Raw genomic sequence first — 26,639 nt, 5'->3', positions numbered from 1 at the left:
AGGGTGGCCCAGGTGGAGGGGGGGGGGGGGGCGCACTCACCTGGGGCCGACGTAAGACAACCCCTCACACACACACACACACACACACACACACTGGCGCTCAATTTACATGACACCCCCGCAGGCTTCGGACAGAGCACAAAGGCAGCTTCTGTAGGTGTGAAAGTGATTTTAATTACAAACTGTTCATACACGTGCCCTAGCCCCTAAAACACGTCTGCGCCCTGAACCTGTGCCAACTTACTTAGTGTCTAATTGTTTGGCCTTATGGGCCCTTTGACTATGCCTAGGTGGTTCCCCAGGTGGTACAGCAGAACTGGAGGTGGACTCCAGCGATTCCTGCCCTTTGACCCGGGATCTCTTTGGCGGCTGTTTCCTGGGGCGGCCCAACCTAGATGGGCCAGGCTGCGGCTTGGGCGACTGGGATGGCGAGCTGCCAGCCTGTCCTGCCCGCTGCCCACAGATGCACCTGGGACGGAAAGGGGGGTGGGAGTCCGAGGTGCCACGGTGTTCCGGAACCTCCCCTACAGGGGGACCCGGGATGGGCCCCAGTACCTCCTCCTCCCTCGGGGTCTCCGTGGGCCTCTACATGAGTCGGGGGGGTGCGAACGGACCGGCCATCCGACGCCCCCCCCGACACCTGGCGCTGCCAATCCTGGAGGCCAGTGCTGGTATCGACAAGGTCTGCAGGTTTGCAGCCATGGAGCTCAGGGAGTTGCCCATCCCTGCCTGTGACTGTGCGACGCCAGCTAGCACATGGGCAATGGCGCCAATGCCCTCAGCGATGGTCTGCTGAGACTGGGCCATGGCCTGCAGAGACTGCGCCATAGCCTGCTGAGACTGGGCTACAGCGTTGAGCTCCTCTGCCATGTGCCGCTGGCTCACGGGAAGCCATGTCCGGGGCCTCTCACGCCACCTTCACGGTACACCCCAGGCCTCGCATCCTGTTCCCCATGTCTGACACCATCGCACCCATTGCATCCACCGCGGACGTCACCCGTGCGGTTTCGGCCTGGGTGGCACGCATGACCGGCACCACTCCCAGCTCCTGGATGCGGGTGGACTCCTCCACCTGCATCTGCAGCCACTGCAAGCCAGCTATCATCCTCTTCCTTCGTCCCAGGTTTGGTGGCTGCATCGGGTCTATGGGTGGGTGTGGTAACTTCAGGAACCCGGGACCCGTCTGGGCGGCAGATGTTTGCTTGCGCCAGGATGCCCTCCGACCTCCCGACCCCTCTGCTGCTCCTACCTCCACCTGCTGTACCAGTATGGCTGTGTTGTGCGCACCAGTGAGTGTACCAGACGCCTCATCACTAAAGTGTCCAACCGAGGTGAGTGTCTCTGCGATGGTGGAGAGTGTTGGAGAAAGCAGTGGCGTTGTGTCATGCGCATTGTCCGACTACGAGTTCATGGTCCCCTGGGGTGGCGTCTCGTCTCCACCCGTCCACTTTGTGTCACTGTCCTGTCTTTCAGTGTCATGTGTGTCGGTGTCTTGGGTAGGGCTGTCCTGGGTAGCGGTGTCCTCGGTAGGAGTGTCCTATGTAGGGCTATCCTGGGTAGGGGTGTCCTGGCTAGGGGTGTCCTGGATAGGAGTGTCCTGGGTAGGGCTGTCCTGGCTCGGCTGCGATGGGGGCCTGTGGTTGCTCCCCTCGTTGCTGGGTGTCACACGCCTGTGTCGCCGCACCGGCACGAGACATCGTCTCTGTGTTGCTCCAGGTTCTCCCTCTCTCGTGGCCGCCCTGGGACATCCTGCAGCCGGTCGGCATTCTTGGGGACGGGTGCCGCAACGTTTGGTCCTGCAATACACAATACAGCATACATGGTTAGACACGCGGGCGGTGCTCGGGGGATATGAGGGAGAGGGGATATGGGGGGGACATGGGGGAGGGGGATATGGGGGAGAGGGGATATGGGGAGGGGGGATAGTGGGGAGAGGGGATGCGGGGGATGTCGCGCTCCTTTTAAAAAAAAATTTAGATTACCCTATTATTTTTTCCAATTAAGGGGCAATTCTAGCGTGGCCAATCCGCCTACTCTGCACATTTTTGGGTTGTGGGGGCGAAACCCACGCAGACACGGGGAGAACGTGCAAACTCCACACGGACAGTGACCCAGAGCCGGGATCGAACCTGGGACCTCAGCGCCGTGAGGCGGTTGTGCTAACCACTAGGCCACCGTGCTGCCCTGGATGTCGCGCTCCTGGAACCTCGGGGCTGCGCGGCGGCCGGCCATTTTAGCGGGTCTTCAGGGGGAGACCGTCTTTTGTGCTGTGCGGCGTTAATTACGCCGCGTGGCGTCAAGTGATGCGGCGCGTCCACGGCGGGTGACGCCGTCGCGAATGGCGTCACGCCGCTGCTAGCCTATTCGGGTCCGGAGACTTCACGACGTTTGAGGGGGCTCGACGCCAGAGTGAGCCGTGCCGTTTTTGCCGCCGATTCCCGGCCATCGCGCCGGTTTTGGGAGAATCCCAGCCCAGTATTTTGGCTCTGACGCCATTTTGGCTAAGGCATGGAGCCCTTCCAGCTTTGCCAAAAACTCAGGCATTTGTCAGAATTGCCAGTCTGACAAGTGGCTTCTCCTGGAACAGCTTTCCTCTCCTACATCCTCGCATTTTATTGCACAGCATTTGGAAAGTAGTGCTGTAATTAGACAAAGTCAGCATGGATTTACGAAAGGAAAATTATGCTAGACAAATCTATTAGAATTCTTTGAAGATGTAACTATTAGAGTTTACCAGGGAGAATCAGTGGAAATGGTTTATTTAGACTTTCAGATGGCTTTAGACAAGGTCTCACATAGCAGAGTAATATGTAAAGTTAAAGCGGGTGGGATCATAGAACTTACAGTGCAGAAGGAGGCCATTCGGCCCATCGGGTCTGCACCCGGCCCTTGGAAAGAGCACCCTAAATCTGCCCACACCTCCACCCTATCCCCGTAACCCAGTAACCCCACCTAACCTTTTTGGATACTAAGGGCAATTTAGCATAGCGAATCCACCTAACTGCACATCTTTGGACTGTGGGAGGAAACCGGAGCACCTGGAGGAAACCCACGCAGACTCGGGGAGAAAGTGCAGACTCCGCACACACAGTGACCCAAGATGGGAATCGAACCTGGGACCCTGGAGTTGTGAAGCAACTGTGCTAACTACTGTGCTACCGTGCAGCCTTATGGTAGTGTCTTGAGATGGATAGAAAGCTGGTTAGCAGACAGGAAGAAATAAGTTGGAATAAATGGGTCTTTTTCTGATTGGCAGGTAGTGACTAGTGGGGTAGCACAGAGCTCTGTGCTAGGATCTCAACTGTTCACATTATATATTAATGATTTGGATGAGGGAACTAAATGTATTATCTCCAGATTTGCAGATGATACAAAGTTAGGTGGAAGGGTGAGCTCTGAGGGGGATATAGAGATGCATCAACGGGTTTTGGACAGGCTGAGTGACTGGGCAAATGCTTGACAGATGCAGTATAGTATGGATAAATATGAGGTTATCTGCTTCGGTAGCAAACATAGGGAGGCAGATTATTATTTGAATGGGTGTAAATTGAGAGAAGTGGATACTCAGCGAGACCTTGGTGCCCTCATGCATCTGTCGCAGAAAGTAATTGTGCAGGTTCAGCAGGCACTAAAGAAAGTAAATGGTATGTTGGCCTTCATTGAGAGGATTTGAGTATAGGAATAGAGATGTTTTACTGCAATTGTATGGGGCATTGGTGAGGCCCCACCTGGAGTAGTGTGCAGTTTTGGTGTCCTTATCTGAGGAAGGATAAAAATAAAGAACAATACAGCACAGGAACAGGCCCTTTGGCCCTCCAAGCCTGTACTTGGCCAAAACCTTCAGCACTTCCTTGTACCGGATACCTCTATACCCATCCTATCCATGTATTTGTGGAGATGCCTTTTGAACGCCGTTAATGTATCTGCTTCCACAACCTGCCCTGACAATGCGTTCCAAGAACTCACCACTCTGTGTAAAAAAAACTTGCCTCGTACATCTCATCTAAACTTTGCCCCACAGACCTTAAACTTATGGCCCCTAGTGACTGACCATTCTACCCTGGGAAATAGTGTCTGCCCATCCACTCTATCCATGCTCCTCATAATCATGTAGTCCTTCATCAGGCCACCCTTCATACTCCGTCGTTCGAATGAAAACAGTCTGAATCTGCATGCCCAGATCTCTGGCATTCTACATTCCTAAGTGTTTTGCCATTTATGGTATATTTCCCCTCTATGGTAGACCTATCAATATGTATAACCTCACATTTGTCTGGATTAAACTCCATTTGCCATTTCTCTGCCCAAATCTCCAATCTATCTATGTCCTGCTGTATCCTCTGACAATCTGCCACTCCACCAACCTTGGTGTCATCCGCGAACTTACTAATCAGAATTTGGAAGGGTACACATGGCACCTGAGAAGGGAGAAATAAAAGAAAATGCCAGAAGGCTGAAAAGAGCAGCGAGGAAAGGTCAAGGAAAGACAAAAATAAAACAAAGGAGAGAAAGTAATGAAAGAAATGATAGTCTCTGGTCCAGAACAGTAGCCAAAAACACCATGCAAATCAGTCATGGAGAAATTCAAGTTAAATAGTTGGGATCAATCAACTAGAGAATAGAAATAGGAAGATAACAAATTTCTGTGTGGCTTATAGAGGATTGGGAGGGAGGGTTTCAGATTATTGGCATGGGCCAGTACTGGGGCAGGAGGCAACTTTGCAAAAGTGATGTGTTGCATGTCAGGAGGACTGTGGTTCAAGACTATGATTGGGGGAGGGATTAAACTAAATTGGCAGCAGTATGGGCAACAGCATTAAAAAAATTTTTTTTTAATGGGATATGGTATCACTGGATAGGCCAGTATTTATTGCCCATTCCTAATTGGCATCGAGAAGGTGGTGGTTAACTGCCTTCTTGCACTGCTGCAGTTTCTGTCGTGTAGATACGCCCATAATGCTGTTAGAGAGGCAGTTCCAGGGTTTTGATCCAGTGACAGTGAAGGACCGTGATATATTTTCAAGTCAGGATGGCGTGTGGCTTGGAGGGGAACTTGTAGGTGGTGGTGTTCCAATGTGCCTGTCGTCCTTATCCTAATCTATTTGGGAGCAATCGTGGGTTTGGAAGATGCTGCCGAAGGAGCCTCGGTGATTTGCTACAGTGCATCTTGTTGATGGTACATACTGCTGCTACTGTGCGTCGGTGGTGGAGGCAGTGAATGTTTGTGGATGGTGTTGAGCTTCCTGAAGTATTGTTGGAGCTGCACTCATCCAGGCAAGTGAGAAGTATTCCATCACACTCCTGACTTGTGCCTTGGAGATGGTGGACAGGCTATGCGGAGTCAGGAGGTGAGTTACTTGCCTCAGGAGTCCTAAGGCACGATGCTCTGGCCACGCTGTGCTGGAAAAGCAGCTCGTCACGGTGCAGGATGGCCATTGAAAGCCGGGAGACCCAGCTGCAAGGATCTATGTGGCTCGCAACACCTCAGGAGATTCAGTGCAATCTCGCGAGACGTTGCAAGATGAGTCCCGCCCACAATGGGGGAAATCACTTTTTGGCAAATCTGCATATTGGAGCGAGTCAGTGAGTTTTATTCTAATGTGCAGATTCCCGAGGTACGTGATGCCTTGGGATTCAATCCCTTTGCCTCGTTGACCTCGGGCAAGCGCCGTTTGGTACTGGTCCCCACAAACGGGGACCAGAAGGAACTGCACGTGTGGGCTTCCCCAAGGAGATCGGAGGCCCCCAACTGCATGCCCTTTGGTCAGGGTGGTACCCTGGCAGTGCCAGCCTGGCCCCTCAGCAATGCCAGCTGGGTGTCAGCTGGTATGTGCACTGCCAAGCTGGCATCTTTGCGTGCACGTGATCGGACCAGGGTTGGGTGGTGCGGGGGATCCTATGATGTTGCGTTTGGGCTGGCGGGAAGTTCTGGCGAGCAGAGCTCCCCATTGTAAAAAACAGAGCTGCTAATAAGAATAATAATAATCGCTTATTGTCACAAGTAGGCTTCAATAAAGTTACTGTGAAAAGCCCCTAGGCGCCACATTCCGGCGCCTGTTCGGGGAGGCCGGTACGGGAACTGAACCCGTGCTGCTAGCATTGTTCTGCATTGCAAACCAGCTATTTAGGTCACTGTGCTAAACCAGCCCCGATGGTTGTGCAGCCTCGGTTGCGCATTCCCCATTCAGGCCCCTTATTCAAAGCGAATAGCCTTGTGTTCCTCGGCACTGCGAGTGCCGGGAATAACGCAGCTAAATATGCTCTCTTGGGGACTTTGTTCCTTTTGGGAAGATCGTGCCCTAGTCTCGGGGGTGCTCTTGTAGCCACAGTACTTACATGGCTAGTCCAGTTCAGTTTTTGATCAATGGTATCTCCCAGGATGTTGATAGGGGGATTCAATGATGGTAATGCCATTGAATGTCAAGGAGCGATGATTACATTCTCTTGTTGGAGGTTGTCATTGCTGTGTGGTGCGAATATAACTTAAGAACTAGGAGCAGGAGTAGGCCATCTGGCCCCTCGAGCCTGCTTCGCCATTCAATGAGATCATGGCTGATCTTTTGTGGACTCAGCTCCACTTTCCGGCCCGAACACCATAACCCTTAATCCCTTTATTCTTCAAAAAACTGTCTATCTTTATCTTAAAAACATTTAATGAAGGAGCCTCAACTGCTTCACTGGGCAAGGAATCCCATAGATTCACAACCCTTTAGATGAAGAAGTTCCTCCGAGGCTCACAACCCTTTAGATGAAGAAGTTCCTCCGAGGCTCAGTCTTAAATCTGCTTCCCCATATTTTGAGGCTTTGCCCCCTTGTTCTGCTTTCACCCGCCAGTGGAAACAACCTGCCCGCATCTATCCTATCTATTCCCTTCATAATTTTATGTTTCTATAAGATCTCGCCACATCCTTCTAAATTCCAACGAGTACAGTCCCAGTCTACTCAACCTCTCCTCGTAATCCAACCTCCTCAACTCTGGGATTAACCCAGTGAATCTCCTCTGCACACCCTCCAGCGCCAGTACGTCCTTTCTCAGGTAAGGAGACCAAAACTGAACACAATACTTCAGGTGTGGCCTCACTAACACCTGATACAATTGCAGCATACCCTTCCGAGTCTTAAACTCCATCCCTCTAGCAATGAAGGACAGAATTCCATTTGCCTTCTCAATCACCCATTTCACCTGTAAACCAACTTTTTGTGACTCATGCACCAGCACACCCAGGTCTCTCTGCACAGCAGCATGCTTTAATATTTTATCATTCAAATAATGATCTCTTTTGTTGTTATTCCTCCCGAAATGGATAACCTCACATTTGTCAACATTGTATTCCATCTGCCAGACCCTCGCCCATTCACTTAACCTATCCAAATCCCTCTGCACTTTTTGCTTTACCACTCATCTTAGTGTCGTCTGTAAGCTTGGACACAATGCACTTGGTCCCCAACTCCAAATCATCTATGTAAATTGTGAACAATTGTGGGCCCAACACTGATCCCTGAGGGACACCACTGGCTACTGATTGCCAACCAGAGAAACGCCCATTAATCCCCACTCTTTGCTTTCTATTAATTAACCAATCCTCTATCCATGCTACTACTTTACCCGTAATGCCATGTATCTTTATCTTATGCAGCAACCATTTGTGTAGCACCTTGTCAAAAGCTTTCTGGAAATTTAGATAAGCTACATCCATTGGCTCCCCCTTATCTACCGCACTGGTAATGTCCTCAAAAAATTCCACTAAATTAGTTAGGCACGACCTGCCCTTTATGAACCCATGCTGCGTCTGCCCAATGGGACCATTTCCATCCAGATGCCTCGCTATTTCTTCCTTGATGATAGATTCCGGCATCTTCCCTACTACCAAAGTTAAGCTAACTGGCTTATAATTACCCGCTTTCTGCCTACCTCCTTTTTTAAACAATGGTGTCATGTTTGCTAATTTTCAATCCGCTGGGACCACCTCAGAATCTAGTGAATTTTGGTAAATTATCAATAGTGCATTTGCAATTTCCCTAGCTATCTCTTTTAGCACTCTGGGATGCATTCCATCAGGGCCAGGAGACTTGTCTACCTTTAGCCCCATTAGCCTGCCCATCACTACCTCCTTAGTGATAACAATCCTCTCAAGGTCCTCACCTGTCATAGCCTCATTTCCATCAGTCACTGGCATGTTATTTGTGTCTTCCACTGTGAAGACCGACCCAAAAAACCTGTTCAGTTCCTCAACCATTTCCTCATCTCCCATTATTAAATCTCCCTTCTCATCCTCTAAAGGACCAATATTTACCTTAGCCACTCTTTTTTGTATGATATATTTGTAGAAACTTTTATTATCTGTTTTTATGTTCTGAGCAAGTTTACTCTCATAATTGATCTTACTCTTCTTTATAGCTTTTGGAGTAGCTTTCTGTTGCCCCCTAAATATTTCCCAGTCCTCTAGTCTCCCACGAATCTTTGCCACTTGTCAACCCAAGCCTGGATATTGTCCAGGTCTTGCTGCATTTGGACATGGACTGCTGGAGTCAAGAATGGTGCTGAACATTGTGCAGCTTTCAGTCTACATCCCCACTTCTATTTTTTGATAAATTTTGAGTACCCAATTCATTTTTTCCAATTATGGGGCAATTTAGCATGGCCAATCCACCTACCCTGCACATCGATTTGGGTTGTGGGGGCGAAACCCACACAAACAAGGGGAGAATGTGCATAATCCATACGGACAGTGACCCAGAGCTGGGATCAAACCTGGGACTATGTGTGCCAAACAACAGAAGCAGCAAGTAATCGGCAGAGCTAAGCGATTCCACAACGCACACATTAAATCTAAGCTCTGCAGTCCTGTCACATTGAGCCGTGAATGTTGATGAACAATTAAACAACTCACTGGAGGAGGAGGTTCCACAAATATTCCCACCCTCAATGATGGAGGAGCTCATAGAGTCATAAATGCTTACAGACGGGCAGCACGGTGACCTAGTGGTTAGCACAACCGCCTCACGGCGCTGAGGTCCCAGGTTCGATCCCGGCTCTGGGTCACTGTCCGTGTGGAGTTTGCACATTCTCCCCGTGTTTGCGTGGGTTTCGCCCCCACAACCCAAAAATGTGCAGAGTAGGTGGATTGGCCACGCAATTTAGCCCCTTAATTGGAAAAAATAATTGGCCAATCTAAATTTATAAAAATAAATAAATAAATAAATGCTTACAGCATGGAAACAGGCCTCTTGGCCAAGCTTGTCCATGCCGCCCAGTTTCTGTCACTAAGATAGTCCCACCCAGTTTCCCGCATTTGTCCCATATCCCTCCCCATGTAACTGGCTGACTGCTTTTTAAAAGACAAAATTGTACCCGCCTCTACCACTGCTTGACAGCCCGATGCTCAACACCCTCTGTGTGAAGAAATTTCCCCTCTGGTCTCTTTTGTACCTCTCCCCTCTCACCTTAAACTTATGCCCTCGAGTTCGAGACTCCTCTACCTTTGGGGAAAAGTTGTCGACTATCTGCCTCATCTGTGCTCGTCATTATTTTATACACCTTGAGAAGTTCACCCCTCAGCCTCCTACCCTCTAGGGAAAAAAAGTCCCAGCCTATCCAGCCTCTCCTTATAACTCAGATCATCAAGTCCTGGTAGCATCCTCGTAAATCTCTTCTGCACTCTGAGTCCAGAGGTGGCGATTTTCGGGGGTGTCAGAAGACCCGGGAATCCAGGAGGAGAAAGTGGCAGACGTTCTGGCCTTTGCTTCCCTGGTAGCCCGGAGACGGATACTATTAGCTTGGAGGGACTCAAAGCCCCCAAAGTTGGAGACCTGGCTATCGGACATGGCGAGCTTTCTCTGTTTGGAGAAAATCAAATTCGCTTTGAGAGGGACACTGTCAGGGTTCACCCGGAGGTGGCAACCGTTCTTCGACTTCTTTGCGGGAAATTAATCGTCAGCGGGCGGGGCGGTGGGGGAGTAGTTTAGATTGGAGTAAGGGGTCAATAAGGGTGGGACCTGTACGAGAGGTAAATGGCTTTTACATTCTGTTTATGGTTTCATGTATATTGTTTATTTTGTTGTTGTTAACATACCAAAAATACCTCCAATAAAATGTTTATTAAACGAAAAGAATTGGGGATGTTTGCAGACGACTGCACAATGTTCAGCAATATTTGTGACTCCTCAGATAATGTAACAGTTCATGTCCAAATGCAGCAAGACCGGGAAAATATCCAGGCTTGGGCTGACAAGCAGCAAGTTACATTCACTGCACACAAGTGCCAGGCAATGACCATCTCCGACATGAGAGGATCTAACCCCTCGCTTTGTTCCATTGTTACATCCCCCACAATCAACGTCCTGTGGGGTTACCATTGATGAGAAACTGAACTGGCCTAGCCATATTAATACTGTGGCTACCAGGGCAGGTCAGAGGCTAGGAATTCTCTGGCGAGTAACTCACCTGACTCCACAAAGCCTGTCCACCACCTACAAGGCACAAGTCAGGAGTGTAATGGAATACTCTCCACTTGCCTGGATGAGTGCAACTCCAACATCCAGGACAAAGTATCCCCCTTCCACAAACATTCAAACCCTCCACCACCAACGAACAGTGGCAGCTGTGTGTACAATTTACAAGCTACACTGTAGGAACTCGCCAAGGTTCCTTAGACAGCACCTTCCTAACTCACTATCGCTTCCATCTAGAAGGACAAGAGCAGCAGATATCTGGGAACCTCACCGCTTGAAGATTCCCCCCCAAGTCACTCAGACTTGGAAATATATCGCCGTTCCTTCAATGTCGCTGGGGCAATATCCTGGAACTCCATCCCTAACAGCGCTGTGGGTGTACCTACACCCCAGGGACTGCAGAGGTTCAAGAAGGAAACTCACCACTACCTTCTCAAGGGAAATTAGGAATGGACAATAAATGCTGGCTCAACCTGCGACGCCCACATTCTGTAAATGAGTGAAAAGAAAAGCAGTGCAACTGTCCATAGAACCATAGAATCCCTACAGTGCAGAAGGAAGCCATTTGTCCCATTCTACCCCATCTGGACTGACCCTCGGAAAGAGCGCCCTAACCTCAGCCATTCACCTGCCATATCCCCGCAACCCCCCTAACCGTTGGACATTAAAGGGCAATTTAGCATGGTCAGTTCACATAACCTGTACACCTTTGGTGCAAACATGAGCACCTGGAGGAAACCCAAGCAGACACAGGGAGAACTTGCGAATGCAAATTCCACACAGACAGCACCCATGTCAGAATTGAACCCACGTCCCTGGCACTGTGAGATTGCAGTGCGAACCACTGTGCCACCCTCATTAGAGTAATGAGAGTGCTCTTGTTTGAAAAGAAGCAATGTGGGGGAGGTTAGAGTGGCGTTTAGAGGAGGAGCTTGGATTGGAGAGGAGGCTGGGAAAGGTTGGAGGGGAGTGTGTTGGTTGGGTGGGTAATGTTGTGTTGGGGATGGTTGGAGAGGATATAGTTCAGGTGGTGGAGGGGGTTGAAGGGAGGGGTGGTGGGGGTTTGGGAAGGGTTGTTACAGAGAAGATTGGAGAGGGTTTGAGGGTTGGGTGGGTCACTTTTAGTCCCATAAAATTATATAAATACTATCCCCTTCTTAAAATTCTATTTTGAATTTAAATTAGCATATAAAAAGCAGTCTAAATTATTATAATGCCCTAAATTTTCATTCTGCCCTAAAATAGACACAATTCTGATGACATGCAATGTTGATGTACAAGAAGCTTGAGAATTGCAGGCCTATCAAAAGAAATGTAAGAAATCTAAACCAGGAGTGATGCAAAATGGGGTTTTGACTCATTGTCATGTATTACTCTTGCTGAAGTTTCAGAATGAAATCCCTGTTTGTCATTAAGAGATTGCTGAAAGGAAGGTTTTAAATCTATATTCTCTCCTGCACCTCCTGTTTAAAATCTAGCCAAAGGTGGTCACACTGTGGGACAAAACTTTTTCTGGAAGTGAGGATTCCTGATCATCCAAAGTAACTTTGGCAAAAAAATCCATTGAAATCCTGGAGCAACAGCCTAATGGGCTTTTATCACAAAGGAGCTTTATAGAAACCCAGTCCTATGACTTAGTTCTAGACAGGACTTCTCTTCGAATTTTGCTGTTGGACACTCTTGATTTATTAGTTAAGTTTTACCACTTTATTTGCCTGTTTACCTCAAGCAAGAAATAGATTTTTAAAATACTATTTGCACATTTATTTAGTACAAATGTAATGCAACATTATATGTAACCTCTGGATAGATAGGCTGTAAATTCACAGTGTACACCACAGTTTTATGACAGTGGTTTGGGGGAGGACAAGTCAGAATGGAAAGTTTGCAACAGCTACAGAGTTAAATTGTTTTGTAAATGTTTGATTTCCTTGTAGCCATTTTCCTAATAGTATAAGTATCTATAAAGAGTTAACATTGGGCCTCCAATTTCACCACTGCTTCTGTCACTCTGCCTACTGCATGCAGATGGAATTAAACTAAAGATAAAACTTGTATTTATACTGGACCCTACACGATGTTCAAAATCACTTCACGATCAATCAAGTATTTCTGAGTTTAAGTCACTGGTATAATATAGGCAATGTTATCAAATAGCAGAGCAGGCTCAAGAGGCATAATGGCCTACTCCTCCTAATATGTATGTTTGTTTGTCATTTTGGATTAGATGAACTGGGTAGGTGTCCTTTCTCATCCGTAATTATCTTGCGAACAGAGAGTTGAATCGTGGCTGGAGTTGTGTTTATTTTGTTGCTAATGTGTGGTCAAATTGCCAGGACAAGACTGCATAATTGCTCACAGTGAACCTGTAACGTGTTTTACATTGCATATGATTCTGAAACGACTTTTCCATTTACTTCAATCTTGTCTTTTTGTCTTCTTACCTATTATCCCACTCTATATTGGTGCTTTTAATGAGTTTCTTGAGTTATTGAATTGTTGCAAAAAAAAAGCTGCATTGCATAGTAGATATTGAAAATCTATTGTAGTGAGAAGAAGGCGCAATCAGCAGTCTTGAGGCTTGTGATCAAGGAAACACATACAGTTGTGAACCATTCAGTCTTTGACATTTGGCCTCTTAAAAGTTGTCACACAGAAAAACTTGAAGGTTGCAACGCTTCTCACTGACAGCGAAGTTGTTCAATCATTCCACTATGTATCGAATCTTTCCCCCAAATGTGAATTTACTGTCATCGTATTGAAATGGTTCAATGTGCAGAACATGTTAACGAGGGCTGAGGCAGTCACCAAAATTAGTGTTTATCTGCACATTGTTATAAATAACTAATGGGATATTTTCCTGTCAAGTTAACAATATTGCGCAAATGCTGTTAATGTAAGATTTGTACTGTTTTTTTAATAGTTGTGGTGGGATCTCCTACAGGCTGCGCACAAACTAATACTGCACTGCTCTTAATATTAATGACCTTTGCTGCATATATATCCGAGGATATTTGTAACCAGATGCCAACAATGAGTGTTATCATTTTATCAGGACCTCCGTGATTGGTGAATTAATTAATTAGTATGTCTTGAAAGGGGAGAATATATCATGCATGTTTGAGGGGAAAGTGTTAATGTTGGGGGGGGGGGGGGGGGGGTTGGAAGCAGGGACAGATAAGGGACCCAGGAACAGGAGAAGCACCAGGGTTTATGGTTTCTCTCCCTGGCCCTGATTACAAGCACAAATATCCAGGTGGTAATCTGACGTAGTGGCAGTAATATAAAAATTATCAAGACAGGGTGCTTAAAATTCAGGGATAAAAAGTGATCCGGCAAGATATGAAAGGAAGAACGGAGGTGATTAACAGAACTGATTAAGGAAGATCCCCATGAATTACTCCTGTGCCCTCCAGCCAGTGTGAACAGGTCTCCACCCCACCTCCAACCTTCCCTCCTGTGCGGTCCTTGTCTGCCCCTTGGAGTCCCGCCAGCCAGGTTAACTTGCAGTTGGGCTCCCCTTACCTTGGAAAAAGGGTTTCTCTCTTTTTTACCCTCTGTCAATCCTGCACACACTGCCTCTTCTGCTGATAATTGAATTTAAGTTCCCCAACTGCTGTAGTGGATTTTGAACTCGTGCTCCTGGAGCATTTCTGGGCCTCTGACTTACTCATCGAGCGACATTACCTCTATGGTAACAGCTCCCTCAAAAAATGGTATCACAATACTGTGGTGTCAGCCTGAATTATTGTGCTGCAAGTCCTGGAGTAAGAAGCAGGTGGCAAGAGAATTATCAATTGAGCCATGGTTGAAACTTGTAAACAGAAATTAATGCAAAGATTATACTTTCCAATTTTACGTCTTAGAATTGGAGACCAGACATTCTCCCCATGTCTGTGTGGGTCTGCAGGGTAGGTGGATTGGCCAAGCTAAAATTGCCCCTTAATTGAAAAAAATAATTGGGTACTCTAAATTTATTTTTAAAAAAGAAGAAAAAAATGAATTGGAGGCCAAAGAGGAATTTTGAGGAAAATACCTATCATTGCTGTGTTCAGCATAGTTGCGTTGGCCTCTAAAACAATATAACATGTTCTCTAAGAATGCAAGTCTTTCTAGCTGATGTTTGAATTATGTGGCAGGTCTTGACTTTGCTTGGCAAAATGGAACGTCTCCGAAGTTCTCCTGTTCATGCTAATATATCTTCAACCCTCAATTGCCATTTGGAAGCCATTCATGTCACACAAGCACGTCGTAAAGATGAAATAATTAATGCTACAAATCGTCAGAGACAAGGAGCACCTCGCTATAATGATGACAAGGGTAAGCAGTTCATAGTGGGCAGGATTCTGTGTTCAGGAGATTATGGGCGGGATTCTCCCAGCCCTAAGCCGGGCCGATGCCGGCATGAGAATCGGCGCCATTGGCGCTGGCGTGGTTGGCGCGGTGCTGGTCGCGGGCCGCTCTACGTGGCTGGCCCGCCGATTCTCCGGCCTAGATGGGCCGAGCGGCCGTAAGAAAAGAGCCAAGTCCCGGCGGCGCCGTTCTAACCTGCTCTGGGCCGGCAGGACCTTGGCGTGGAAGGTCGGGTGGGTGGCGGGGCGGGGGGGGGGGAGGCGGGTCCGGCCCCAAGGTGGAGCCTCCAATGTGGCCTGGCCCACGATCGGGGCCCACCAATCGGCGGGCCGGCCTCTGTGGCTGGTGCCTCCTTTCCTACGCGCCAGCCCCTGTAGTCCTGCGCCATGTTGCATCGGGGCTGGCGTGTTGAAGGAGGCCACTGCGCATGTGCGCATTGGCGCCGGCGCCACTGTGCGTGTCCTCATTGGCGCCGGCGCAACTGCGCATGCACAGATCCCGCGCCGCGCAGTTCGCGCCGGGATTGGCAGCTGGAGCGGCGAGAACCGCTGCAGCGCCGTGCTGGCCCTCTGTAGGGGCCAGAATTAGTACTAGGAGCGGCCCATTCACGCCGTAGTAAAATGCGATGGTATTTACAATGGCGTGGACACTCTGCCATGGGATTGGAGTATCCCGCCCTATGTTCTGTTGCTTGAGCTGCAAATTAGTAGGAAGCCAAAACCAAATCACAAAACTTTAAACCCCCACAGATCCTTTGATCAGTAAGGCTTCTAATAGAGATTTAGCTTTCAGTAGCCTGTAGTTCACAGCTTCCAGACAGCTAGGTGTCCGGATTGATTATTTTAATTTTGCTTCACGCTTGAATGGATCTCAAGTACCCTGCTATGACATTAACGACAATGTTTATATATATCTAACTATGATTTACAACTCATGAAAACACATTACAAGCAGTCAGGTGCCTTCTGCTGGAAAAAGAGGAAGTGAAAGCATTTAACCCTCGGTGTTTATAGTCACCTGAGGAAGGAGCTGCACTCTGAAAGCTAGTGATTCGAAACAAACCTGTTGGACTTTAACCTGGTGTTGTAAGACTTCATAGATGTTTATAATCATTATGATTACTTTCACAGCAGGGTTCTTGCAATCCATTCAAGCGTGAAGGGAAATGAAAATAATCAATCCCCAAATCTAGCTGTCTGGAAGCTGACAATTACAGGCTATTGAAATCTATTCTTCTATGAAGTGATAAGAAGCCTTAAAGATCAAAGGGTCTAAGTGGGATTTTGGCTTCCTATGAAGTAAAAGCTGCTGCTTTTTAGAGGCATCAGGTGTAAGGCACAGGTGAGTGAAAAAGCAGTGATTTATTTTCACTTTCTGACTGGACTACTGTTTAGTTTCCAGGCAGGGGTGACTGTTGGTGGGAGGGGGTCACTGGTGGGGTGGGCAGGATTTGCATTGTGCAAATTGGGCGTCTCCGATGGAATTGGATTAGATACTGCCTTAGATACTTACCCTGATGGCTCACCGCATCAGGGACACACTAGGAAATACTTGCACAAATCCATGCCTAAGTGAATCCTGGCCTAGAGGCCAGGAGAATCATGGAGGCGTGGAGAATCCAGTGCCAGTCTGTTAATAGGATGTAAATGGGTAATTTTGACCTATTTGCATCCTCCCTCTGGCAAGGGGTGGAAACCTCAATGCCACTGCCAACGGGGGACCAGAGCATTGGATGCAGACGCCGGTCCTGTTTCTTCCCTGATGCTGGATTCTCTGCTGCAGGCGATGGAGAATCCAACCCAGTACAAGTGCTTGTTAAAGAGCTTTGGGGAGAGATCTTCTGGCTATTCACATCGGCGGGATCTTCCAGTCCCACTGACAGCACACCCCCGTTGTGGGTTTCAGGACGGCGTAGGGTGGGTTCAATGGGAAATCCAATTGACATCGGTAGGACCAGAAGATCCCGCCGCCGGCCGGCCAATAGCGGACTGCCACCCGTCACCAAGAAACATGCCGTGCGGGGCCACAGAATTGCCCCCTATCAATCTTGGATCACAAGGTTTTCTACATGTGGCAGTGCACTAAATATGTGTTGATAGTTGAATGTATTGACTGAATCTAAGCAAATATCCTGCACTCTGTCATTTGGCTACATAGACTATTCTTTTCCTGAGTTAACCTTTGAGTCATCTCACAATCTGTAATAATATTTTCATTGCCTGTTTGCTTTTGCAGATGTTTTGGCCCTGGCAGCTGCCATAAAGGATTTAACTATGTCAACACGCAAGGCTCGTACTGCTCTCTGGTGTGCATTGCAGATGACCTTGCCAAAATGTTCCCTTGGGACACTTGTCAAGCAAGTTGAAATTGAAAAAGCACTAAAAGAGCTGGGTCAAAGGGGTGCTATCAAAAATGAGGACAAAAGATTCAGTGAGGAGAAAATGCTGGAGAAGCCTGAATCTGACCATGCTAGATATGCAGCAATAAAGATAGAAAGTGATTGTAAGAGAGAAGTATGTTGAAAAAGTAACAGCTTAAAATGCAGCTGCTGTTATATTTTGTGAGTTCTGCTATGGAATATGTCAAACTGGATGAAGTGTTTAAAGCGGTATTGAAGTATCTGTTTGCATTGTGTGAACTTCTAGGATTAATGATGAGCCACATGTGTTTAAAAAATAGTTTCCCTAAATTTGAAATTAACCTGGTAATCTGAATGCTAAGGGCAAGTTGTATATCTGAGAAGAGAGAGAGAAGTGAGGTGGAAAGATGTTGGTTGGGTATCAATTTCTAAGAAAATCTGAAAAGTGAAATTTGATCTTAGTACAGTGTGAAAATATTTTTGATAACTTCTGTGAAATCCTGGTGCTACACCAGTTTGTGCTGTAATAAGGCAATTCAGCTTCATCAGAATATTGGCAATTTCTATTTTCAACTGGCTTTGGTATATGTTAATATAACCAGATAGTAACCGTACTGTTCAGGAAATTACACCAAATCTTGTGTGGAATAGATGAGAAACCAAATAATTGCTGTTTTTTCCTCACTACGGAGACATGAATTTGATGAATGAGGTGAGAAATATTGAGCATTTATGACAATACTAAGGGAATACAGTACTGTTTGAAGTTTTATGTAGTATCCATTCTGGCCTAATTTTGACACTTTTGAGGCCTGAAAAGAATTCTGGAAATTTGCCTTTTTTATTTTGTAAATGGCAGTATACTACTATGAGTTGAATTTATTCACAATCCCAATCAATGAAGCATGTTCTTTTATACTTTGCATTTCTTATTCGCTCTTTTGGATTATGAAAACTTATTGAAAACTGAAAACATGTTCCATTCTGATGAGGTTTAATAAACCTATCTTAACTAAGGCTTAACACACATTCAGACCAACTGTTACATTGAACTTTGAAAAAAAAAGTAATGGTGCTAAAATCCACTGGAAATGAACAGTAGATATTCAATTATTTATTTTCACATTCCAGCTAAAATTCTGTGTGTTGTTACAGAATTTGTTGCAATCTTATTTTTCATTTAACTAGTTATATAACCTGGTCATGTCCTAAATTTAGTTTAGGCACTGGAACTTTCAAGCAGTACTGTTCACTTTCCATAGTATTGTGATACTGGTAAGAAGGTTTGCGGAAGTTTGGAAAACCCAAATTGGAAATCCTATCCTATAAGAAAAAAGCTTGAGAAAACTAATTATTTTCAATTACTTATGACTCAAATGTTATCTTCAACTCTACTTTGTAGTCACATGAATAAATCAGATTATAATGGCAAATGAAATCCTCAAACCGAAAACAGGGCTATTTGGAAAAAGAATATTTGCTATCTAACTAATCAGCAGCGATCAAGATTTTCATAACTCACTGATTGTGGAATTAGAGTTATAAGATATATTATTTAATAATTTTGTTTGCGATAATTTGCTGAAGAAATACACTTATGTGCATGTGCACCCAAGAATAACTTAGTTGATTATGTCAAGCACTTAAAAGCAATCATCCAATTTTTAAATTGGTGAGTTATTTATTCATAGAATTGCACATGCATCCATATATGTAGACTTAACGTCTCAGACAATTAAATGTGCATCATTAACTTTTAATTATCCTTTAAGCCCACTTTGCAAACAGGTCTGTTCTTGCATTTGGACTCCAAAACAAGTGGTTAGGTTATAATAAAAGTTGTAATTTGTTTGGATACGGTTAACATTCCATGTAACAAACCATATTTACAGCTATCTAAAAATCAAATTCCGACCGTCCCCACATATTCTCAAAAAATAACATTTTCCATTTTTAAACTTTGTTTTCTTAAGGTAATATGATTCATAATAATAAATACTGGCTCAACCACATTTTGTGGTAGGAAGGTGTATAGCAGTGGGAAAGTGGTTTCCATCATATTATAATTTGTTTTCTGCTATTTTGGAGAAGGAAGGGAGAAAATAATTGTTAGAAACATAGAAAATAGAAGCAGAAGAGCCCATTTGGCCCTTTGAGCCTGCTCGGCCATTTATTATCATCATGGCTGATCCTCTATCTCAATGCCATGCTCCTCTTTCCCAATACCACTTGATAACGTCAGAGTCAAGAAATTCTCTATTTTCTTAAGTATATTGAGTGACTTGGCCTCCACAGCCCTGTGTTAGAGAATTCCACAGGTTTGCTACTCTGTGAAGAGATTTCTCCTCACCCTAGTGCTAAATGGCCAACCCCGTATCCTAACACTGTGAACCCTTGTACACTTGTTCCAGAACCATCCCCCCGCTGCTAACCAGTCTCATCCTTTCATCGAGTCGGTCCGACCTGGTCAGAATTTTATATATTTCAATGAGATTCTTCAAAAGTGCAATGAATAAAAGCCCAGTTGACCCATTCTCTCCTCATACGACAATCCTGCCACCGTAGAAATCAGTTTGGTGAACCTTGGCTGTATGCCTTCTCTGGCAAGTATATCCTTTTTTAGATACGGAGACCAAGATTGCACACAATACTCCAGGTGTGGATACCAAGGTTGTGTACTGCTGCAGTAAGATATCCTTGCCCCTATACTCAACTCCTCTTGCAATGAAGGTTTGCCTTCCTAACTGCTTGCTGCACCTGCATGCTCACTTTTAGTGACTGGTGTGCATCAACATTTCCAATCTATCACCATTTAGCTTCTCTAATTTCACAAGTAGGATTTAGAAGAAAGAATTTGATGAATTTACAATCTTTCAGCTCATGAACATGGGGTGGCATTATCCAACCTGTCGCACCTGTTTTCTGGTGCGGTGCACTCCCTCCGGCAGCCGGCCAATGGGGTTTCCCATTGTGGGCACTCCCATGCCATCGGGAAATCTGCGGGCGTGAGTGCGCTGCCGGAGAAGCTGGGGACCCCGCCGACAGAGAATCCAGCTAATGATTCCAAGAAAAAGTAGCCTGTTAATCACAAATAAAATTAGCTGTGACAATCTTTCCCACTGACCATATATTTCACCCTGGTATGCTTCACATACATTTCTGATGCCTTCTGCGGTATGGCTGACCAGGGAAGTCTCCCGTCCTTTTTATCAGGTGTACTGGAAGGATTTAAAGGCTATAATCAACCATTTTGGTTATGTTATCCATGCACCTTGCATGGCCATAAAATCCTGAAATGAGCTTGAACAAAAGAGCTTCTGGCCAGAGGTAGGAATGGCACCACTGCACCACAAGACATTATTGTCTGTAGACCAGTTTTTCTAACTTTAAAAAAAATGTACATTGACTGGAGTACTGTCTTACTGAGAAAAGGACTCCATGGATATCTAGAATCTAAATATGCATTTTGTCAGACCACCGTGGTTTGGTGGGGGGAGTTGGGGAAAACAAGAATTTTCCAAACCAATGCTATCTTTTGTCTGCATCATCCTTTCCCCGACCCATATCCCCACACTTGAGAAGGATCGTTGAATTAAATTCCGAGAAGCAATACCCATTTCCATTCACTATCAATGAAAAAGCCTTTTTCAATGTTTTAAGGATTTTACTGGAGAATCCTTAACGATTACTGTTGAAAACAATAGAAAATTGCTGTTAGCTAAGCAAAGTGGCATTTTTGCTACTCTATTGTAATATTATCTAGTTTAAATCTGCAGAAATGGTCATTTCAAACTTAAATCAAAAGGCATATAAATTGTTCATATGACTTTTGGTTAAAACAATCATCCTGAGTGTACATGGGGAGAGGATTTTCTGGTTGCTGTTATCAAAATGGTAGGTGTATTATTTATAAATTTTTTGCTGTTACAAATAGTATTCACATGAAACCTTTCTTACTCCCTTCACTAATCACTTTTTAAAAAAAAAACTTTTTCTAATGTCCTGAAAGATAACCAATTTAATAATTACCTTGTATATAAGTTTTGCCTGACAAGGTTGGGAGGAAAAATGCAAGTTGAAGCAACCCATCCAAAATGTGTAAGACAGTTGTTGACTAAAATTTTAACTAAATTTTGTATCAGTATGCAAATTAAGCCAATATTAAATACATCTCTTGAATGAGATGTTGATCAAAAGAGGCATTTGAACTGCCCTTGTGTGAAACATATGCTCTTAATCTCAAATGGCTGTGCTTTTAGTCCTCAATTGATGTATATTTACTCAAAAAAGAATTATGCATTTTAATACCTGGGTTGCTGAAGCTGTTGAATTAGAATCTGGTGACAACTTTAATTTATCTATTTTTAAGGTCTAGGAACAGAACTTGGTGCAAATCGAGGAACAAAGTTTTACTTGCTCATTTATCCAGCCAAATCTGTTGGCTGCTCAATTAAACTGAGGGATTTACTGTAATTATAAACTGCTCTGCTGAAGAGTAATCTAATGTGTTTAGCCTGCTATTTCCCATAAAGCAATCTTTGTAATGTCATCATCTCTGCATTACAGAACTAAAAAACATAAATGAGTGGGTACGAGTGCTACATAATTTGAGTAATCTCATTTTAAATCTATAAATTGTATAAAAAGTTAAAGAAAGAAAAAGAACTGTTACTCAGGATTAGTTCTTAGATTTACTAACCCTCTGTGTTGGGGAAATAAATGTAGTACGTATATTTGATCTAGCATGCACTTAATGAAACAAAATTGATTTTTTTTTTTGTAATGTCAGTTTAAGGGATTTATAATTTTTAAAGCATTTCATATATTTATTTTAATATTGATTCAATCTTAATTTAAATTCAGATTTAGTATCTAATGTACTGTATTAATGGAATTATCTTGCCAAACCTCCTAATAATCAGATTAACGTTTATCAGGAAATATATATTTAATATTTAGTTTTTTGGGTTACATGTGCAAAGTATTTTTCACAAATCTAACTATGTACAGTACTAGGTTACCAAAGCTATTTTTGTTTAACTGATTTATTTCTAGAATTCTGGAACCGTTTTGTGACTAGAGACATTCTATTACCTAGAGCTAGTCATATGCTAGTTTTCATACTTGGGCTTAGACAATCAGAAGTCTTGCATCTTAAAGCTTTGTGAATGTAGAGAAGGATTAAGATATTTGTAGGATATTAACATAGGTCAAAAATTGTTTTTCCTTCACATTACACTACTTAACGTGTTTGTCAATTTATTGCTTTTAATAAAAATTACCATATAATCTTATTTTTGAAAAATGGTATTATAAACCAGGTAGTATTCATAGTTTGTATTTGGAGAGATTGGCTCAGGGAGGAATCTCTTTGGGACTATTCTAACCATGAGATTAGATTTAAAGGCAAAGTAGTATCACTCACAGAAATTACATGTTCTGCATACACATAAAATTATTTTAAAAGGCAGCATTGAGAGTCTTTGGATTTAACCATATTAAGATCTACATTTAAAAACAACCACCAATTCAACTGAAATCTGCAAGCAACAATAGTCTGAATAGCTTCCCAAATGTGACTTTATATTTTATTTTCACTTTGCATATTTTAAAAAGATTTTTGTATGGAATGCATTTTGTTCCAAACCTTTAAACTTAATTTTCTAGGCAACAGCATATACGAATTGTTAAGATTTAATTTAAATATTATTACATTTATTAATCTGTGTAGTCTAATTATATCAGCAAATGTTTTTCTTTTCAAAGAGAGTTGCGTTTCATGCATATTTATCGGAAACATGTAAACAATGTTCACTAATCTTAGTTTCACAACATAGTGCAGCCTAGTTTAGATATGTTCATGCAGGATACTCTTTTTAAAAAAAAAAAATATTTAGTGTACCCAATCATTTTTCCAATTAAGGGGCAATTTAGCGTGGCCAATCCACCTAGCTTGCACATCTTTGGGTTGTGGGGGTGAAACCCACGCAGACACGGGGAGAATGTGCAAACTCCACACGGACAGTGACCCAGGGCCGGGATCGAACCTGGGACCTCAGCGCCGTGAGGCGGTTGTGCTAACCACTAGGCCATCGTGCTGCCCCATGCAGGATACTCTTAACAGTTCAGAAAGACATGCATTAACTATTTGTGGACAATTTTGTATTAATAGAAATCAATTAATGAACAATTAATCTATGAATTGATGTTTGCTGACAAATAGTAGTTACTGCTCACCAAAGGTAATTCATTAATGTAAAGTTTAGGGATGACAGGATCCCTAAAACGATGCACTGTTTGTTCTTTTATGTATCCCCCCCCCCCCCCCCCCCCCCCCCCCCCCCCCCCCCCCCCCCCCCCCCCCCTGAAATGTGAACACTCCACGGTAAAAAGATTGATTGTTGGTATTAATTATATTTTGGATTAAGGAAACCTGGTTCACAGATTAGTGCTGAGTTGATGCTCTCTAATGGACAATTGAGGGAAGAGTGAAATACTCTAGTGGTTCCCTTTCTGCAGAATGTACTTAATCCAAATAATTTGTTTATTTATATATGAGAACAACTTCATCTTCTAACTATACGCAAAGTGGACTTGAGGCTTTGATTAAGCTCACATAACTTTAATACTTGCTAATGCAGTCAACCATAATCTAACTAAAGATGCTTTCATATGCTTTCATTGGTTCTGTTGAAAAGAGCTGCAACAGCAATTTGTATGGAACCAATGATTGTCAGAGCTCTGAAGACAGATGTGCATTTATAAAGCATCTTTCATGACCTTACTTGCTTTATAGTCAGTGAAGTACTTTTGAAGTGTGGTCATTATTGTAGGAAATGTGGCAGCCAATTTGTGCACAGCAGACTCCTACAAATAGTAGTCTGACGATGACCAGATAATGTTGATTGAGGGATAAACATTAGCCACAACATCAAACCTCACTCCCCTGTTCTTCAAATAGTACAGTTGGTTCTTTTATTCCCACCTACGAGCAGTCGAGGCCTTGGTTGACGGCTCATCCAAATGATGACACCTCCGACAGGGCATTGTTCCCTCAGCACCACACTGGAGTGTAAACCTAGATTTTTATGCTGAAGTCTGAAGTGGGACTTCAATGCTTAACGTTCTAATTCAGTGGCAAGAATGCCGAGAACTGAGCCACAGCTGACACAGCTTCAAAGACATTTTGCCATTAAGAAGCTGTTTTAAAATTGCCATTATGTGCGAATAAAACACACAGCTGTCATCATTTGGCTTGAACTATAAAAATATGGTATGAGGTGAGACTGCATATTTTAGAACTGTTTAGATTGCTTTTCTTTGTCCTAAAATGTGTAGTCCTCTTGATAAAATTACTTATTTTAACTGCCTTGGTCCTCCCACTCCTCATCTAATGATAAACAAAAGCCAAATTCTGCAATTTCCAGCTTTCATTCCGTTGGATTAAAAACTCTTAAATATTAGATCAGCAATTCTTACAACTGTTTCATTGCTGATAAATTGAATTTGTGCTCTTGCACAAATTGTGTTGGGCAGCATTCTGTGTTAGGGATTTGATTTCCTATTGAAAGAATAGTATTTGCATTAATTTGATGCACCATGGACAAAGCTCTTATCCCCTCCAGGTCAGTAGTTAGCAAGAATTGGGCTAATATGAAAAGAAATTCCATCTCGCAGAATTGTTTCCTGATTACACTCATGATATCCAGTCATAGCAATTTCTAATTTAACAAAGCAAAGCAAAACTCCCAAAATGATGTGTAGGTTGAAATACCTTAAAGATAAATATTCTGTTTTGTTCTCTGGTTAGCCCATTTACTTTAATTGATAGAAAATTGTGGGCTTTCAAGCATAGAAATGGAAACTTTATACCCGAATCTTCAGTGAACGTCTGTGGTCACAATATTGTGCCCGAAAGACTACATACATTCAACGTGCAGTTATATTTATCACTTTATTTACAATTTAAAATCCGTACTGTAGAGCACTTTTTCCATTCTGAATTACCCAATTTATTAATTAATGCATTAATTTTACTGGTAACTATCATTAATTTGGGATAATTCAGGAATGGAAGCAGTTTTCTGTTAGAAAGTGAATTTTAGAAATCAAGAATTGAATTTGTTGAAACATTCCAGAATATGTTCATCTCTGAAAAGAATGAATACATTTCACCTTTCTGGTTGGTATGGTCCACACAGTAACTTTACAACCATTCTGAATTTACAAAGAACACGGTTTACAGTCAAAATCCACAGAAATCAGTGCTGCCTTTTACAATCTAGATTGCAACATGCCTTTGTATAATAGGTTTACAGTTCTCATTTTGGTATAAATTTTATGGAAATAGTTTGCTACAGATTTTAATAAAGCATTAAAACCGTACACATTTAAATGTACGGCAGTGTGACGAAGGGAATAAAAGATGATTTGCTTGTGCATTTTTGAAAATCTTAGATTTTGTTTACACAAATTTATTTTTGTAGCCATACTGGATTGTGCTCTAGTAATGAATGTATTGGGCATTATAGATTTCTTTTGGGTTATATATGTTAATTTCTATTCATGGTGTGTGTAATCTTTCTAAATCATTTTGATGTGTATTTTAAATATGGTAATGTGCCTTTCACTGATAATATTTTATTTTAAACGGTAAGAAAGCTGTATGTATGTTGGATTCAGCAGCTTTATAATTACACTTGTTATTACTGATAGTTAAAATATTGTTAGCTGTTCACAAAAAAATCAGTTATATAATGTATGACAATGTATAGCTAACAGTGTAGCATGCTAATTTTCTTAAATGTATTTGTATTGGGCTGGTTCAGTAAAAGGCATGAGGCACTTGCTTAATTGTGAAATCAATCAACCGTCACTGGTATTTAATGGCATGGAATGTAATTTATGCAATAATCTACAAACTGTATTCTCATCAAATGAAGAGTATGTTATCCATAATGTCAGTATGTTCTATCTTAGATCAGTGTGAAATTTGCAAACAATAGTTTTTAGGTGCTAGAATGTCATGAAGTGCTTATATACGTTTCCTTTTCTTACTGAATTTATTCATTTAACAATAAGGGGTTTGCCCTTGACACTTCTGCCCAGGTTGAAAATTAAAGCATTTGTGGTACTTCAGTATTTCCAAGTTTTTTAATATAATATGTTTAATCATGTCTTTTGCCTTGATCACCAATATTAGTTTTAATACAATATACAAGAAATTTGGTTTGCCTGAGGAAGGATGTTGATCTGTTTTCCCTACAAATAAGAATACCTAATTTATACACAGGGGAAATTTAATTATCATAATTTGTTAGATTTGCATCGACAAAGAGGAACAATTTTCAAAAGCCAAATAATTTGAGCTTTGTATAGTTAATTTTTTCACTGCACTTTCCTTGGTCAATGTGGTCATTAGCCAATGCAACTAATTGTTTTTTTATGACATTTTTATGTTAACTGTGTTTTAGCC

General features: G+C 43.4%; 1 protein-coding gene across 3 annotated transcripts in view; it reads left to right on the top strand.

Annotated features, from left to right (window-relative positions):
- Positions 1-23,054, top strand: part of LOC119966574 (meiosis-specific coiled-coil domain-containing protein MEIOC-like) — a 158,920-nt gene extending 135,866 nt beyond the window's left edge. For all 3 annotated transcript variants that reach the window (XM_038798496.1, XM_038798497.1, XM_038798499.1), the window contains 2 exons: positions 14,592-14,772; positions 17,041-23,054. In XM_038798496.1, the coding sequence (XP_038654424.1) occupies positions 14,592-14,772; positions 17,041-17,327 (468 nt within the window). In that variant the 3' untranslated portion in view covers positions 17,328-23,054. The remainder of the gene's footprint in view (positions 1-14,591; positions 14,773-17,040) is intronic.
- Positions 23,055-26,639: the final 3,585 nt, after the last annotated feature.

This window comes from Scyliorhinus canicula, chromosome 5 (genome assembly GCF_902713615.1).
Source record: "Scyliorhinus canicula chromosome 5, sScyCan1.1, whole genome shotgun sequence".
Classification (NCBI taxonomy): Eukaryota; Metazoa; Chordata; class Chondrichthyes; order Carcharhiniformes; family Scyliorhinidae; genus Scyliorhinus; species Scyliorhinus canicula.
The sequence above is the reverse complement of the archived record's forward strand: the minus strand, read 5'-3'. Positions and strand labels throughout refer to the sequence as shown.